Raw genomic sequence first — 18,892 nt, 5'->3', positions numbered from 1 at the left:
GACTGCTATATGCAGATGTTATATACGAACCGAATGGTAATTGCAAATCCAAAACCACTAATAGATACGCAAACAATAACGAGAAAGGAACCCAAGTATATCACTAAAGAAAGGCAACAAACCATGAAAGAAGGCAAGAGAAGAAAGGATCAGAGAAAAACTACAAAAACAACCACAGAACAAGTAACCAAAAGGCAATAAATACATATCTAACTAAGTACTTTAAAAGTAAATAGACTAAATGCTCCAATCAAAAGACATAGGGTGACAGGATGGATAAAAAAACAAGACCCATCTATAAGCTGCCTATAAGAGACCCCTTTTAGACCCAAAGACACCTGCAGATTAAAAGTGAAGGTATAGGGAAACATTTATCATGCAAATAGAGGTCAAAAGGAAGCTGAGGTAACAATATTTATATTAGACAAACGACTTTAAAACAAAGGTTGTAACAAGTGACAAAGAAGGACACTATTTAATAATAAAGGGGACAGTCCAAAAGAGGATATGACAGTTATAAATATTTATACACCAAACATTGAACACCCAAAAACATTAAACTATTAATAACAAACATAAAGGAACTAACTGACAGGAATACAGTAATAGTAGGGGACTTTACCACCCCACTTACTTCAATGGACAGTTCATCCAAACAGAAAATCAACAAGGAAACAGTGGTTGTAAATGATACACTGGACCATAAGGATTTAACAGATATTTTCGGAACACTCCATCCTAAAACGTGAGAATACACATTTTTCTCAAGTTCATATGGAACATCCTCCAGAAGAGATCACATGTTAGGCCACAAAATAAGTCTCAACAAATTTAAAAAGGTTGAAGTCATACCAGGCACCTTTTCTGACCACAACACTATGAAACTAGAAATCAACCACAAGAAAAAATTTAGAAAGAGCATAAATACATGGAGGTTAAATAACATGCTACTAAATAATGAATGGTTCCACTAGGAAATCAAAGAAGAAATAAAAAATTCCATGGAGGGGCGCCTGGGTGGCTCAGTGGGTTAAAGCCTTTGCCTTTTGGCTCAGGTCATGATCTCAGGGTTCTGGGATCGAGCCCCGCATTGGGCTTTCTACTCAGCAGGGAGTCTGCTTCCTCCTCTCTCTCTGCCTGCTTCTCTGCCTACTTGTGATTTCTGTCAAATAAATAAATAAAATCTTTTAAAAAATTCCATGGAAACAAATGAAAATGAAAACACAATGGTCCAAAATCTTTGGGATGCAGCAAAAATGGTTCTAAGAGGGATGTTGACAGCAAGAAAAATCTCAAATAAACAACCTAACTTTACACTTACAGGAGCTAGAAAAAGAACAAACAAAACCCAAAACCAGCAGACAGAAGGAAATAATGAAGATTAGAGCAGAAATAAATGATATACAAACTGAAAAAAGAATAGAACAGAACAATGAAAGCAGGAGCTGGTCCTTTGAAAAGAACAACAAAATTGATAGACCTCTACCCAGACTTATCAAGAAAAGAAGAGAAAAGACCCAAACAAAGAAAATCAGAAATGAAAGAGGAGAAATAACAATCGACACCACAGAAATATGAAGGATTGTAAGAAAACATTATGAAAAACTATATGACAACAATCTGGACAAGTTAGAAGAAATGGATACATTCTTAGGAGTATATAACCTACCAAAACTGAAGCAGGAAGAAATAGTAAATTTGAACAGACCAACTACTAGCAATGAAACTGATCAGTAACCAAATAAACCCAACAAACAAAAGGTCCAGGACCAGAGGGCTTCACAAGCGAATTCTACTATACATTTAGTCCAGGACCAGAGGACTTCACAAGTGAATTTTACCAAACATTTAAAGAAGAGTTAATACGTATTCTTCTCAAACTTTTCTGAAAGTTAGAAGAGGAAGAAAACTTCCAAATTCATTCTGTGAGGCTAGTATCACCATAATACCCAAACCAGATGAGGACACCACAAGAAGAGAACTAGAGGCCAGTATCTCTCATAAATATACATGCAAAAATCCTCAACAAAATATTAGCAAACCGAATCCAAAAATGCATTAAAAAAACCATTTACCATGATCAATTGGGATTTATTCCTGGGAGGCAAGCATGGTTCAATATTTGCAAATCAATCAATGTGATACACCACATCAGTAGGAGGAAGGATAAGAACCATATGACCATTTCAATAAATGCAAAAAAAAAAGCATTTGACAGAGTATAATATCCATTTATGATTTTAAAAAAACCCTCAACCAAATAGGTTTAGAAGAAACATACCTTAACATAATAAAGACCATTTATGAAAAACCTATAGTTAACATCATCCTTAATGGGGATGAACTGAGAGCTTTTCCCCTAAGGTCAATAAAAAGATAAGGATGTCCACCCTTACCAGTTTTATACAACATAGTACTGGATAGTCCTAGCTATAGTGATCAGACAACAAAAATAAATAAAAGGCATCCAAATTGGTAAGGAAGAAATAAAATTTTCAGTATTTGCAGATGACATGATACTCTATATAGAAACCCTAAAGATTCCACCAAAAAACTACTAGAACTGATAAATGAATTCAGAAAAGTCGCAGGACTCAAAATCAATGCACAGAAATCTGTTGCATCGCTCTACACTAACAGCGAAGCTACAGAAAATGAAATTAAGAAAACAGTCCCTTTTACAATTTCACCAAGAATAATAAAATATCTATGACTAAACTTAACCAAAAAGGTAAAAGACTTATACTCTGAAAAGGTAAAAGACTTATACTCTGAAAACCTAAAACACTGATGAAAGAAATTCAAGATGATGCAAAGAAACTGAAAGACATTCCATGCTCATGGCTTAGAAGAACACACATTGTTCAAATATCTACACTATCCAAAGCAATCTAGATATTTAATGCTGTCCCTATCAAAATACCTACAGCATTTTTCACAGAACAAGAACAAACAATCCTAAAATTTGCATGGAACCACAAAAGACCCCAAATAGTCAAGTCAAACTCAAAAAAAGAAAAATGGGAGGTATCACAATTCCAGACTCCAAGTTGTATTACAAAGCTCTTGTAATCAAAACAGTATGGTACTAGCATAAAAATAGACACATAGATCAGTAGAACAGAATAGAAAGCTCAGAAATAAACTCAACTATATGGTCAATTAATCTTTAACAAAGGAGGAAAGAATATCCAATGGGAAAAACAGTTTCTTTAATAAATGGCACTGGGAAAGCTGGATGGCTACATGCAAAAGAATGGAACTGGATCGCTTTCTTATGCCATACAAAAAAAAAAAATAAACTCAAAATGGATTAAAGACCTAAATTCGAGACAGGAAACTATCAAAATCCTAGAGGAGCACACAGGCAGCAACCTCTTTGACCTAGGCCAGAGCAACTTCTCTCTAGATATGTTTGCAAAGGCAAGGGAAACAAAAGCAAAAATAAACTATTGTAACTACCTCAAAATAAGAAGCTTCTGCACAGCAAAGCTAAAAGACAAGCTACTGAATGGGAGAGGATATTTGCGAATGATATATCTGATAAAGGGTTAGTATAAAAATATATAAAGAACTGATATAAGTCAACACCCAAAAAACACATAATCCAATTAAAAAATGGGCAGAAGACATAAACAGACATTTCTCCAAAGAAGACATCCAGATGGCTACCAGACACATGAAAAGATGCTCAACATCATTCATCTTCGGGGAAATGCAAAGCAAACCTACAATGAGATAATCACCTCACACCAGTCAGAATGGCTAAAATAAAAAACATAAGAAACAACAAGTGTTGTTGAGATGTGGAGAAAAAATGCTCTTACACTGTTGGTGGGAATGCAAACTGCTGTAGCTACTGTGGAAAACAGTATGGAGTTTCCTTAAAAAGTTAAAAATAGAACTATCCAAAGACCCCTTAATCACACTACTGGGTATTCAACCAAAGAATATAAAAATACTAATTCAAAGGGATATATGCACCCTTATGTTATGGCTGTATTATCTACAATAGCAACATTATGGAAGCAGCCAAATGTCTATTGATAGTGAATAAAGAAGAGGTGGTATACATGTACATATAAAAAAACATATATGAAATACCATATGATTTTACTAATACATGGAATTTAAGAAATAAGAAGCAAAGGAAAAAGAGAGAGACAAACCAAGAAAGAGACTATAGAGAAAAACTGATGGTTACCAGAGGGGAGCTTGGTGGTGGTGCGGGAATGGTTGAAATAGGTGATGGGGATTAAAGAGTACATTTATTGTGATGAGCACTGAGTAAGGTATAGAATGGTTGATTCACTATATTGTACATCTGATTCTAATATAACATTGTATGTTAACTATATTGGAATTAAAATAAAAAAATAGAAAAAGAAAATGCAGACTATAAGATTGATATGGGGCTATGTTTTTTCTGGTGGGTATAGTAGAATTATGGTGCATGGGTGATTAAGATATTTAAATGATCGGGCGCCTGGGTGGCTCAGTGGGTTAAGCCTCTGCCTTTGACTCAGGTCATGATCTCGGGGTCCTGGGATCGAGCCCCGCATCGGGCTCCCTGCTCAGCGGGGAGTCTGCTTCCCCCTCTCTCTCTGCCTGCCTCTCTGCCTACTTGTGATCTCTGTCTGTCAAATAAATAAATAAAATCTTAAAAAAAAAAAGATATTTAAATGATCAACAAATAGGGAAGAGCAGACTCAGAGACAATAGATACAGTGCCACGGGCCAGAAAAAGAAAACTGAAATAATGTATAGCTATGACCATAAACTGGAATTTTCTGGAATGGGAGATATATGAGGTGGAATAGTTCTAAAGTTTGGTCCTCAAAATGAGTGGATAACATAGAGGTGGAGGGAAAGGCCACTAGGTTTATGGGTATCCAAGAATTTTGAGGCTAAAATGTTAGTACTTATTATGATGCTGAAATCTAGCACTATGGCAGGAATTGGGGAAGAAGAGGAAGGCTGTATGCTAAATGAATGAATTAGAGCAACCAGGAGATCAATACAGCCAGATGGCATAAGCCTCAAAGGAGAACAAAGTGTCTTATGGGAAGGGAAGAATAAACTACACAGGATTATTTCCCATATAGCACCAACCCAGAAGTCAAGTGACCAGAGACATTTTATAGGAGCTTAGTACTGGATTGTGTCGCTGGAGAGTCAAGAAGGAAAAAATGAAACAAGATGGGATCGGGAGGGAGACAAACCATAAGAGACTCTTAATCTCACAAAACAAACTGAGGGTTGCTGGGGGTGGGGGGTATAGGGATAGGGTGGTTGGGTTATGGACATTGGGGAGGGTATGTGCTATGATGAGTGCTGTGAAATGTATAAGCCTGATGAGTCACAGACCTGTATCCCTGGTGCAAACAATACATTATATGTTAATAAAAATAATTTAAAAAATCACTTGGAACTTTATATCCTAGGAGACTAAAATAATAGTGAGGGTCGCGACAAGATATAAGGAAGGTAGAAAGATCTACTTATCATGAGAGAGGGGAAAGGATGGGATGGAGACAAAAGAGATCAGTTTTACATTTGAAGTATCAGTGATAAAGATGTTTCATAGATATTGGGACTTGAATTTATAGACCTTAGCTCAGTGTTTTGCATAGAGTAGATACCTCAAAATTTAAATTAATTGTTAGGAACAAAAAATAAAGGTTTTCAGTACTCTCCAAAGAAGGAATAGTTGGATCCATGGAAGCAAATGTATTTTGAAGGATGCAGCACAAGCAAACTAACATAGAGTGTAAATACAGAGACAACAATGTAAGGTTAAGTATACAACCATTAAAAGGGCATGAGAAGAAAGGAGTATTAACAGAAAAAGCACAGAAGGAATGTTCAGAAAGAAAGAGAGAATCTAAAGGCTACAATATCATGACAACTAAAAAGAGTTTCTAGAAGTAATAAGTGGTTAAGAATGTCAACATCACTTACAAAGCATTTTTTTCATGATTAATAGCAATCTTGAAACCAAAAAGAACTGAGTTCATTGTATACTTTTTGAAGCCTAACAAAACCAATGATAAACAACAAAGCCTTCATTTACTAGTCCAAAACAGATCGTTAATATAAAGTTTCTGCTGCTGGGAATAAAAATCCATACCTTGAACCACAACATCTGGCTTTGGTACCATAGAAAACCTTCGATTTAGGGGATCAATTTCTCCAGGAGCTAAAAATCCCTAAAGAAAAACCATAAAAAGACAGATTATTATTTCTCAAAGAAAAAGCTAATGTTTGAGGAGAAACAATGTACCTGTGCCAAAAACCTGCCCTTTAACATGTGAGAGGCAGGTATGGAAAGGAAACAAATAACTTCACTATATAAAAAATGTCTGAACCCTGAATTCACATTCAAATTAATTTCTTCTGGATTAATTTCGAGTGGTGGCCACAAGTTCTTTGTTGGAAATACAAGTGACAAGCAGAAAGGTTTTTTTTGTTTGTTTTTGGTTTTTTTTGTTTGTTTTTTTTTTAGTTATACCTCCACCTTCTCTGGATGTATATAATCAGACAATCAGACCACAATGCTTATCATCAATAATTTAAGTCTTGTTGTTTTCTCATTTGTTCATGTGACTGCTATACTTTCTGATCAGCAGATATCTTTTTTTTGAAATATTTATTTATTTGTGAGAGAGAGAGAGAGAGAGTAAGTAGGGGGAAGAGCAGAGGGAGAGGGAGAGAATCTCCAGCAGACTCCGGGCTGAGCACAGAGTCCAATGTGGGGCTCGATCCTAGGACACTGAGATTATAACCTGAGCCAAAACCGAAGAGTCAGATGCTCAACTGACTGTGCCACCCAGGCGCTCCAGCAGATACATTTTGACTTGAATTTCTGTCCTTGATGAAATGGGATGAATTCACCCATTTTACCTTAAAAACACCATTCACCTCCTCCTTTTTCACACATTTAATTTAATGAGAAAGTCATCAGGTCAGGATTACTTTAAGCAGATCTTTCTGCTCATTATTGCTATATTACTCATAATATCAACTAAAGATAATCAAACCTTTATGCTGTACACCTGAAATTCACATTAATGTATGTCAATTATACCTCAATAAAACTGAGAAAAAAAATCCAAAACAGAGTGAACAAAAAACAGCTGCAAAAAATAAACAGTCATACATAAACAGGTCAAAGAATCTGGCTCAGAAAGGATAGCTCCTCGGATCTTCTAGGAGCCTCACTTATAGGTTACCATAAGAACCTACAATGGGGAAATAGATTTGTCTATAAATCTGGAAAACTTTGAGAAAGAGAGCCCTTACTATAGCTCACAATATCAAAAATAAGCTGGACATTAAGTACGAAATTCCCAAGTGCTTCACTAAGAGCTGTTTCAACCAAGGGGCACCTGGGTGGCTCAGTCATTGAGCATCTGACTCTTGATTTCGGCTCAGGTCATGATCTTGGGGTCCTGGGATCAAGCCCTGTGTGGCGCTCCACATTCAGCAGGAAATCTGCTTAAGGATTTCTCTACCTCTCCCTCTGCCCCGCCCCCTGCTTACACACGAGTGCTCTCTCTCAAGTAAAGAAATAAATCTTTTTTTAAAAAAGGCAAAAAGGTGTTATTTCAACTGAATTTAACATAAAAAACATTTAAAAAGCCCCACAGCAAAAAGTATACAAACAATAAATTTTTAAAAATTATGTTCCCAACCACTTTTCATGGTACCTAAAATTATCTAATCAGTTTATTCAATTAAATAATGAAACATTATACTGCTTGAAAAAGTTAATACTTAAATCCATTATCAGTCATCATTACCATCTAAGCACAGTGCATGCATCAATCACCAGGCAAAGCACTGGGGGGTGGGGGAGCTGTTCTGAAAGGGCAAGATCTAGTCCCTGATCAGAGAGCAGCTCCAAGTCCGATGCCAAAGTAAGACGCCCTGGGAGGTATGAGAGACATGGTTGCCAGGGGAAAAAAATTTTAGTCAAGGATTGGTATGCTTCCACTCTAAGGACCTGACCTGGAGGAAAAGATATAATTAAGGCAGAATATAAAGGACAAAAGAAAGATCCAGATTTAATGAGCTACTCACAAATCTGATTATTATAATGACTGAAGAAGAAAAAAAGTGGAAGTGCCTTGAAGTTTCTCCTTACCTCTGCCATCAAACTTCCTAAGATGTACAGAGACTGACCCCACATATGTGGCAACTTGCCCATGGGGACCCGGTCCACAGTGTGAGGATTTTGATATTCCTCATCAACCTAAAAGAAAAGATAAAGAAGCCACACAAAAGGTGATGGAAGGTTAAAGATACTGGACAACAAAAAGGCTGAATCTGGATTGTGACTCATACCCCATAGAACAGTTACAAATACAATGCACTGAAAAGTCAAGCCCTATGACTCCAGTCTAGGAAAAGGCTCCTCTAAATGTGTATACATACAAATCACCTGAGGATTTTGTCCAAAGGCATATTCTAACTGAGTAGGTGTGGAGAAAGGCCCGAGAACTGCATTTCTAACAAGCTCTCAGATGCTGAGGCTGATGCTGCTAGGAGCTTATTCCATCCATCTCCACCTGAATGGAAAACAGAGACTCTCCCATGGCTAATGCTTCTTTGGAATGGAGAAGACGAACAATGGTGCTCCCAACTGGCATTGCAGGAAAATGAAGACATACTAGTATGTTGTAAAAAATCCCAGATTACTGGCCTCAAAGCAGAGAATACCAATCCTGAGAGTTCACACAGAACTTCACTCTAGTTCTGCCTACTGAGCTCTGTATCACTCTCAGCCTTAAGTTTTTTTTTAATTGATCTCTGAACAATTAATTTTTGAAAACTGAGGTATGGTTGACATATAAAAAGGCCCTATATATTTAATGTATGCATCTTGATGAGTTTGAGGATAAGTAACACACCCATGAAACTACCATTATCATGTTTGGTCTTGCCCTTGTCTCACTATGCAATGGCACCATACCTGAGACTGCTTTAAAAATTTATTTTCAAAGGCCTAAATCATATTTTCATCATCTTATACCAAAAGACTCACTTTGAGAACATTAAAGTCAGAAAATTGGAAATTATTTGACCCAAATGGAACAGTCCCATTGAGGTATGGCCCTCTTTCTCCCAGCTCCATGTTACGAAGGCATGTCCAACTCACCCTGTCTGGAGGAACACTGTACAGCTCTGGCAGAAGTGGGACTCCATTTTTGCCCTTGATGAGGACTGCTTCAAGAGCCTCTCTGTATTCTTGAACCTGTAAATAAAAGAAAGGGAAAAAAAGGTTTATAGAGTTTCCTTTGGGGATCTCAGGGAGGGTTATAGCCAAATAACTTCCTATTGCAAAGGAGCATATTCACCTAGGGCAAGGGAGAAGAAAGGAGAGTAGCATTTACTACATGTGTATTACAGGCCAGATACTATGCTAGAAATTTTGTGTGCTTTAACACATTTAATTTTTTCAATTTAAATTCAATTAGCCAACATATAACACATCATTCGTTTTTGATGTTATGGTCAATGATTCATTAGTTGCATATAACACCTTTAATTTTAATAACCATCCTAGGAGGTATATGCAATTAAAGCCTTTTTACTGAAAAAAATAAAAATAAGGCTCAAAGAGGTTATGAACTTGTAGAAGACCACACAACAAGTATAAAGTTGAGCCTGGATTTGAGCCCGAGTCAGCCTGCCTCCACTGGCCTGTTTTTATCTACTACTCAAAATATAGCTTCTTACCTTTACATGTACTGTCTTTTAAAACCGTATTTAACTGCTAAAATAAGTTTCCATTGAGTGAAGTTCATTGTTTTTTTTGTTTGTTTAACAATTTGTTGTAGATTAGATTAGTAATACATAAAAAGCAAAAACAAACACAAAAAAGAAAAAAAACACTATAATTTATGGTGGAAAAAACAGTTCTGCTATCACAGTTGTTTTGAAAACACAAATTGATTCCAATGTGTTTGATGTAAGAGGGAACAATTTGAGCAGAACACGGATTGGACATTTGCTTATGCACGATTTTGACATGAGAGTACACTCAGCTGAACTGAGCCCAAGTAAGAATACCCAAAACACACACATGCACACACCTCAGGAGGACAATGAACCACACTCACGCATATTCCGTGTTAGAACTTTCTGTCCGATTTCAGGTAACACTCCTTCTACTGCTTCAAAATCACTCCTGAGCTGCTCCCTTCCCACAGCCAGCCTAGCTCCATGACTCTGTGTACCTTCCCTTCTCTTTCCTTTCTTCCCCTTTCTCCTCAGTTTGTTTTGTATTCATCCTGCCTGTTCTATGTTCTTTTTCTCCTTCCACTCACTCTTTTGCCATCTTTCTTGTTCCTTTCCTCTGGCATGCAGGGTGGTGGGCATGGGAGCCCATCAGGTGAGCTGGCAGGAACACGGGTGCACATTTATCTGTGAGCAAACCTAAGGTCTTTTTCAAGGTACAAGTGCCATATTTACTGTGGTATTTATGTATTTCTTAACCATTTCACGTGCATAAAGTTATAATGCTGTGTTTATCAGGTTCCTATAATTTTGTATGTACTTCTGGCAAACTTTTGAAATGTTGTGCCCCAACCTCATTTTCCCATGAGACCTATAGTTTTTATTTCTCAAATATGCAGAGATGGTGATTTTCAAGAAACATATATGTCATATTATAGCTGAACTGACTGTCTCTTGTGCGTATGGTATATCTTCAGCTGTGAAGTTAAAAAAAAAACAACTTTAGGGACATCTTCTTCAAAGAAGAGTGAAAAACTATTTCCATTGTATACAGAGAAACCAAAGAATTCAATGACTATATTTGGGCTACTCAAGTGTCAGGAGGGAATCGGGCACCTGGGTGGCTCAGTCAGTTAAACCTCTGCCTTAGGCTCAAATCATGATCCCAGGGTCCTGGGATGGAGCCCTGCATTGGGCTCTGTGTTCACTGGGGAGTCTGTTTCTCCCCCTCCCTCTGACCCTCCTCCTTCCCACTTGTGCTCTCTCTCTTTTTTCAAATAAATAAATAAAAACTTTTAAAAACAAGAGTCAGGGGGAAGCAGAAAAAAATGAGTAAAAAAGAATCCAGGTTTCCCAACTCTTCCCCTGCCCCTGAGTCCAAAAAGCCTGAATGTGTTTTGTACTTAATAGGCACATTTGATAAATGCATCTTTCTTTGAGGAAGAAAAGTTTCTTATAAAAAATTCTGTGGAATTTGAGAAGGACTGAGAAAAATGGTAGAATCAAAATAGGGTGGGTTATTTCTATTACTGCTTATTTGCTTTCTTTAAAAGGGCTTTTAATTTACTGGAATTTAGAGTAAAACAGCACTTTGTGGCCCATGAAACTTTGGTGTAACCCTATTATTTAAGTGATATTGGCAGTTACAGGTTAATATTGGCCAAAGCATTAAAATTACACAAAATTGTGTTTTATGTAGCCAAGTATAAGTGACTTCCAAATGTGTTGGATTTATGTTCAAGTTTAGACCATAGCCAATTTGTAGAATGCCTGACTCTAAACTTCCTTGATCAAATCTCCCAGTCTCACTATTTTCCAATGATGGTGTCCTTTTTTTTAAATAATTTTTAAATGTTTTTATAAACATATAATGCATTATTAGCCCCAGGGGTACAGGTCTATGAATCGCCAGGTTTACACACTTCACAGCACTCACCATAGCACATACCCTCCCCAATGTCCATAACCCCACCACCCTCTCCCTACCCCCCTCCCCCGAGAAACCCTCAGTTTGTTTTGTGAGATTAAGAGTCTCTTATGGTTTGTCTCCCTCCCAATCCCATCTTGTTTCTTTTTTCTTTTCCTACCCCCCCAACCCCCCATGTTGCATCTCCACTTCCTCATATCAGGGAGATCATACGATAGTTGTCTTTCTCCAATTGACTTATTTCGCTAAGCATAATACCCTCTAGTTCCATCCACATCGTCGCAAATGCCAAGATTTCATTTCTTTTGATGGCTGCATAGTATTCCATTGTATGGAATACAATGTATATTGTATTATATTATATCCATTATATCCATTATATACCACACCGATGATGATTTCTAAAGTACTTTATTCATATAGCTCAAAAAAGTGATGATGGTCATATTTGGGGGGGCAAGGAAATGGGTCATTGTTTTGGGGTTTTTTTGTGGGGGCTAAAGTCAGAAATCATTTCCAAGATTTTATACACACACACACACACACACACACACACACAGCCAGGAAGAAAAGTCAAGTACCTCTAACAACTGAAGCAAGTGGACAGAGCTTGCCATTTTGCTCTCTATGTTTGTTAAAAGCCAAGTCTGAATGATGGCAACATAAAGGCCTTCCAACTCTTAACCTAGTGCCCTCAAGTATCAGTCTCTAGAAGACTCTGGAAGACTCTGTCTCTTCCCTATTAGGGAAGACTTCCATTTGGTCACAGGGTCAGCACAGCCATTAACTGAAAGATGAAGACATACTAAAAACATTCTGCTGAAAATCTCTTTCCCCGGCATATTACCTGTGCTGCATTGCCACTGAAGACCCCATCAAGGATAAAGTACGTCCAGAACAGTGGCCATTCACACTCAATGTTTTCAAATAACTTCAGCTCAGATGGTTCATAGTATAGGCGACTGGGATCCTGGTAAAAACACAATAAAGTTTATCTTATCACTGCAAAGTCAGCCATCTGTCTTTAATTCAAAGGTATCACAATACAGCTTTTTGCTTCTGATTATTTTAGAGAAGGCAGAGCATGTACAGATTCTCCCTCCCTTTGAGAGTACTTTGTGATGTGACTTGTAACTAGTAGAACTGGGATAACAATGATACCATGGGTAGGTATATGTAGAAGTGAGATTCATTGTGATTTTATATTTGTTAAGTTTGAGGTAGTAGCAGAACATACAAATAGAAATGTTTACAAGGACAACAAGAGATGAGGGTTCAGGAGCCATGCTCGTCGAGGTGACACTTGAAGCACAAGTTACAGATGTAGTACATGCATATAGTGAACAAATTACCCAAGAACAGAATCTTGGTAAACCCTCATAGTATGGTGAGGAAAGAACAAAAAGTGAAGAATTAGGATAGTGTAGTGTTGTATAAACTAAATGGGAAGAGAATGTCATGAAAATGGAGGGGCAGGTAGGTAGCAGTACTGTACTACAGAGAAGTCAAGTATAATAAGGATGGGGTAAAGACTATTGGATTGACCACTTAGGAGATTTTGATGATATTCTGAAGCATAATTTTAATAGGTTGGTAGAGATAGAAATCAATAGGGCTAAAGAATAAAGTGGAAGAAGGGAAGTAGACCAGAAGAGTTTGAGCTCAATGATTAAAAAAAGCCTTAAACAATGTTTACATTGCCAGTGAAGTGCTTCTTCTTGACCATTCATTCCCTTTAATAATAATTTTCTCCACTGACAATTCTGCAGAGAACTTCTGATTAGTGGAACAGAAGATATTAACTTTTCAAGATCAGGTACTGTTTAGAACTAACCAACTGCAAAAGGTGGAAAAGGGCCAGAAAGATCTATCGAAGGAAAGCTTTTCCCCTTAGTAATCATGAAATATTTGGAAGGGAGATACTTTGAGACTATTCAAATATCCTGTTTCTGCTTAAACTTTCATCCACTAATTTAAGCATCTATCAGTAGCTCTTTCCTGAAACCAACCAGCTGCAAGAAGTAGAAGAACTGGGGGCACCTGGGTGGCTCAGTGGGTTAAGCCTCTGCCTTCAGCTCAGGTCATGATCTCAGGGTCCTGGGATCGAGGCCCGTATCAGGCTTTCTGCTCAGCAGGGATCCTGCTTCCCCCTCTCTCTGCCTGCCTCTCTGCCTCTGTGATTTCTGTCAAATAAATAAATAAAATCTTTAAAAAAAATAAAAATAAAAAAAAGAAGTGAAAGGACTGCACCTTCCTCTAATTTATTTAATCCATAAAGACTCACAAATCAAACTTGGCAACTAAGCCCAATGAAGGTAGCAAACATGAGTTATTTTGATCCTATTGTGTGATTATTTTGAGAATCACCAGTGAGCTTAGTATTTTGTCTTTTGAGTACTTTTTTAAAAAAAATTATGTTCAGGTAGCCAACGTATAATACATCAAGTATTTTCTCTGAATGGACTGCAGAGAGTAGTGATCATTCTACCACGGACTCATTTTGGGTAAAAGAAATCTACCTCTTTAGGAGTTTTATATCCATCTCGTAGAAAGCGACAGCAACCATAACGGCCCTAGGAATGCAGAGAAAAGAAGTCAGAAGCATGTACGTTGGTGCAGTCATATAATGCATCAGAAATACATCCTTTGCAACAGCTACACGTGCCGACCTATCACCAACACAGATATAGTATTTAAAAAAATAAAAAAAAGTAATAAAATAAAAAAAAATAAAAAAATTAAAAAAAAAACCTCTGATATGAGACCAGCAGCAGAAACTGATTTCAGCAATCAATGTGAGTTCAAATGAGGGCTAAGTTACAGGCTCTTCCCTACAGCAGAGTTTCTAATATTATCTACTCCATCTTTCCACCACAGTATAAGTCTATAACAGCCCAATTACTAATCTGTGTTGTCCTGCTCACAGAGCTCATAAGAGAGCAACAGGCTTTTTAAAAAACGACAACATACATTTTTTTAAAATTTTGAGATAATTTGAAACTTACAGAAGAGTTGCAAAAAGAGTACAGAGAATCTCTATTACCCTTCATCCACTGTCCTTCTATATTATCAAAGCTAAAAAATTAACCTTTGTACAATACTATTGACCAAACTAGAGAACTTATTTGGATTTCGCCAGTTTTTCCACTAATGGCTTTTTATTCTGTTCCAAAATCCATTTCAGGATCCCACTGCATTCAGTTATCATGTCTCCTTAGTCTCTTCCAACCTGTGACAGTTCTTCAGTCTTTCCTTGTTTTTCATCACCTTGATGCTTTTGAATAGCTCATCAGTTATCTGTAGAATGTCCCTCAATTTGGTTTTGTCTGGTGTCTTCTCATGATTAGACTGAGATGAGGCATTATTTGCACGGATACCACACTGGTGCTGTGCACTTTTCAGGGCACTGTATCAGGGGTACACGACGTCAGTATGTTTTATTACTGGTGGTGTTAACTCTGATCATTTGGTTAAATCACTGACTCAAGGCCCCCAACAATATTAATTTGTCCTTTAAGTCAAAGCCTTAAAGAAAAGAAGGGCACGTATGGACATACCTGAAGCTTGGTGATGATTTCTTGCTTTGTGAGCTCTACCAACTGGCTATCCTCTACTGCAAAGGCTGGGAAGGAAATAACTGAAAGCAGACTAGCATCTACCTCTTTGGATGTTGAAGCACGGGGGAGTATTGAATTAAGGATAGACTAAAAAGGAAGAAAGGAAGTCAAAAGTGGCACATTAGTAAATAACTTGGGATTATAAAACTGACAGCTTTAGTCAAAAGATCTATGTGGAAGAGGATCATTTGGAAGAAAATCTACCATAATAATGATTCAATTATATTCAACAGTGAATTCCATAATAATTCAATAATACCTTCTAAGTGAGAGCTTAGAAAACTAGCTATTTCTGTACATCATTCCTTGTCTTAATACTGCTCTCAATGGTTCCCAATCCTGATTTTGAAACAGCTGCTAATGGATAAAGTACACTCTATACCTCATCTGTCCACAATCCCCTTGCTCCATTAGCAACCACTGAAGTGTAAAGATAAGCGAAAATGTAGGTGCTGAGAAAGCAGGATGTGGAAGGCTCAGCTTCTACACTGCTGACATTTATCTTTTCCAGGGAAAATTTCACATTTTTAAAATGAGAAGATGAGTTTATTTTCATTATTGTTATCTAATCAGGGGTTGAAGATGGAGAAAGACATCTTGCCAATGAGAAGAACCTTACTCTTTCAATACAAAGAGTACCCCTAAACAAAACTAAAGATACATATTTACCACTTAAACAGTCTAATCTCCAAACATCTAAACCTAGAGTCAACTGGGGACAAGAGAATGTTTCAAAGCCACTATCAAGAAGAACTCTCAAAATAAGTCACCTCTTGTTCTCTTGGTGTATTTAGAAAAGAAGGAGACCCCATAGGTGCTTGATAGGACAACAGTGGAGAATTCCACATACTATGATGGGATCCTTTTATAACCATGGATGAGAGAACAGGACTGTGATCTATGTTATAGTTCATGCTATATCAGGCTTATTCTTAGCACAGGAAGATTGGAGAAAACATTTTTGGCACATGGTAATAAATCAGATTATGTACTCTGAAGTCTCTTTATTCTCAAAGCTATGCTCATTCTGAGTCTGGGTAAGAATAACATTTTATATAATGTTGTTCATTATTCTCTTACCTGGCAGTGCTGCACTTCATCAGCCAGGACATGGATAACTGATTGGGGCCCACCTTTCACACCAAACAGGTCCAGTTCATCCAGGGCTTCCAGGGCTGCCTATTAAGAGCAAGGAAAGAAAGTACGTTTTCCACAAAAATTACGGATTTCTTCTCCCTGTGCCCCAGTATCATATCAGTGCATATGAAGTCATTTTGAATATGTTTAGGAGAACAGAAAAAACAACATAGCATTCTTTATTTCCAGGGGCCTCTGAGCTTTTCTTTGCCTACCATATTATCCCAGAGACAGTTAAGATGGAGGTTGCAAACATCCCTTCATGATAAAAATCCTTAACAAATTCAGCATAGAAGGAACATACCTGAACATAATAAAGGCCATATATAACAAACCCTCAGCTAACACTTGCTGAGATGAGCACCGGGTGTTGTAGGTGTTGAATCACTATATTGCACACCTGAAACTAACTGGAATTCAAATGAACACAAAAAAAATAGTGAAAAATTGAAAGCTTTCCTCTAAGATCAGGAGCAAGACAAGAGTGACCCCCCCATACCACTCTTATTCAACATGATATTTGAAGACCTAGCTAGAGCAATTAGGCAAGACAAAGAAACAAAAGGCATCTAAATCAGAAGGGAAGAAGTAAAATTGTCATTATCCAACTCCAAAAAGTATTGGAACCAATCAATGAATTCAATAAAGTTGCAGGATGTAAAATCAACATATAGAAATCAGTGGCATTTCTGTACATTAACAACAAAAAAAACATCTGGAGAAAGAAATAAAGAAAACTATCCCACTCACAATAGCATCGATAATTATATGATGTGATAGAGGTGTTACCTAACACTTTGGTGATAATCATTTTGCAATAAAAATGTACTGAATCAACATGTTGTACACTCCAAACTTAAACAATGTTATATGTCAATTAAAGTCAATAAATACACATTTTATTTTTAAAATCTTATTGTTTTATTATCTTTATCTCCAGTGGCTGAATTCTTTAAAAATGCATTTAAAAAAAAGATACAGCATAGATAGATAAAGTTATAGCATTATCAAGCCAAGCACCATACTTTAAAAATAATTTTAATAAGGCACAGATGAATTCACAGTAAACCACCCTTTTGTTAGGGTAGCTGCAATTATGATACCAGCACATAAAAAATGCTAGAAGTTGTGTGGATATAAGATATTAAAATGCAACAGCCATTAGGTATTGGCACATCACTGAGTTTGCAGAGAGAAGTGAATATCCTAAAAAGATACCATGATTGGGGGAGAGGAGTCAAGATGGTGGAGAAGTAGCAGGCTGAGATGACATCATGTAGCAGAGGATCAGCTAGATAGCTTATCAAGCCATTGTGAACACCTACAAATCCAACAGGACATCGAAGAGAAAAAGAGCAACAATTCTAGAAACAGAAAATTGTCCACTTTCTGAAAGGTAGGACCCGTGGAGAAGTGAATCCAAGGGGACAGGAAGATAGACTGTGGGGGGAGGGGCCAGATCCTGGCAAGCGGCAAAACAACGGAGCACAAAATCAGGACTTTTAAAAGTCTGCTCCACTGAGGGCCATTGCTCCAGACACTAACCCAGGGTGAAGCCCATGCGGGGAGAGCATGGCCTCAGGTCCCGCAGGGTCACAGAGGGATCGGGGCTGAGTGTCGTAGAGCTCACAGGTATTAGAGCGGGGAAGTGGGCTACAGAGACGGAGCCGAGGAGTGAGCTCTCAACTGGGGGTTACCTTATCGTGATCCGTGTCACAGGCCACTGCTCTGTGAGCAGGGACCCCACAAGATCCGGGGAGACCCCCCTGGAAGAGCTCAGGGATCTGTGGGGTTTGGAGACTCCAGGCGGGGCTGTGTGCCAGAGACAGAGAAGCTTGGTCACAGGCTGGGTGAGCTCGGAGCACAGCCGGAGGCCAGGGAGATGGGAGTGATTGAGCGCTTTTCTCTGTGGGCACACTGAGGAGTGGGGCCCCGAGCTCTCGGCTCCTCTGGGCCGGAGATTGGGAGGGCGCCATTTTCAATCCTGTCCTCCGGAACTCTATGGAAAGTGTTCAGGGAACAAAAGTTCCCGAAAGCGAACCCGAGCGGATTACTTAGCCTGGCCCCTGGTAAGGGTGGTGCAATTCCACCTCGGGCAAAGACACTTGAGAATCACTTACAACAGGTCCCTCCCCCAGAAGATCAACAAGAAATCCAGCCAAGACCAAGTTCACTTAGCAAGGAGAAGAGCAGAATTCCAGAGGAGGAGAAAGCAAATCATGGAATTCGTGGATTCTTCCCCATGATTCTTCAGTCTTGCAAAGTTAATTTTTTTAATTTTACTTTTTTCTTCTGCTAATTTTTTTTAACTTTTACCCTTTCCTCTTTTAAAGTTTTTTAGCTAGTTTATCCTAACAATACCTTTCATAAAAAAAAATCTTTTTTGAACCTTCATTATTATAGTCATATTTTATCCTTAACTGTATCTAACTTTATTTTTTGTATATACATAGGGTTTTTTCTTCTAAAA

The 18,892-nt window shown here is 37.8% G+C and overlaps 1 protein-coding gene across 8 annotated transcripts in view; it reads right to left on the bottom strand.

Annotated features, from left to right (window-relative positions):
• The window catches only part of LOC111160989 (phosphorylase kinase regulatory subunit alpha 1), a 139,710-nt gene that overhangs the window by 80,326 nt on the left and 40,492 nt on the right, over positions 1–18,892 (bottom strand). For 7 of the 8 annotated variants that reach the window (XM_022524407.1, XM_022524414.1, XM_022524408.1 and 4 more), the window contains 7 exons: positions 16,366–16,464; positions 15,226–15,372; positions 14,188–14,241; positions 12,516–12,638; positions 9,161–9,256; positions 8,147–8,254; positions 6,131–6,209 (listed from right to left, as the gene is read on the bottom strand). In XM_022524407.1, the coding sequence (XP_022380115.1) occupies positions 6,131–6,209; positions 8,147–8,254; positions 9,161–9,256; positions 12,516–12,638; positions 14,188–14,241; positions 15,226–15,372; positions 16,366–16,464 (706 nt within the window). The remainder of the gene's footprint in view (positions 1–6,130; positions 6,210–8,146; positions 8,255–9,160; positions 9,257–12,515; positions 12,639–14,187; positions 14,242–15,225; positions 15,373–16,365; positions 16,465–18,892) is intronic. The other variant, XM_022524411.1, reaches the window with a different exon arrangement.

Source organism: Enhydra lutris, unplaced genomic scaffold (assembly GCF_002288905.1).
Source record: "Enhydra lutris kenyoni isolate GAN:26980312 unplaced genomic scaffold, ASM228890v2 scaffoldscaffold81, whole genome shotgun sequence".
Taxonomy (NCBI): Eukaryota; Metazoa; Chordata; class Mammalia; order Carnivora; family Mustelidae; genus Enhydra; species Enhydra lutris.
The sequence above is the reverse complement of the archived record's forward strand: the minus strand, read 5'-3'. Positions and strand labels throughout refer to the sequence as shown.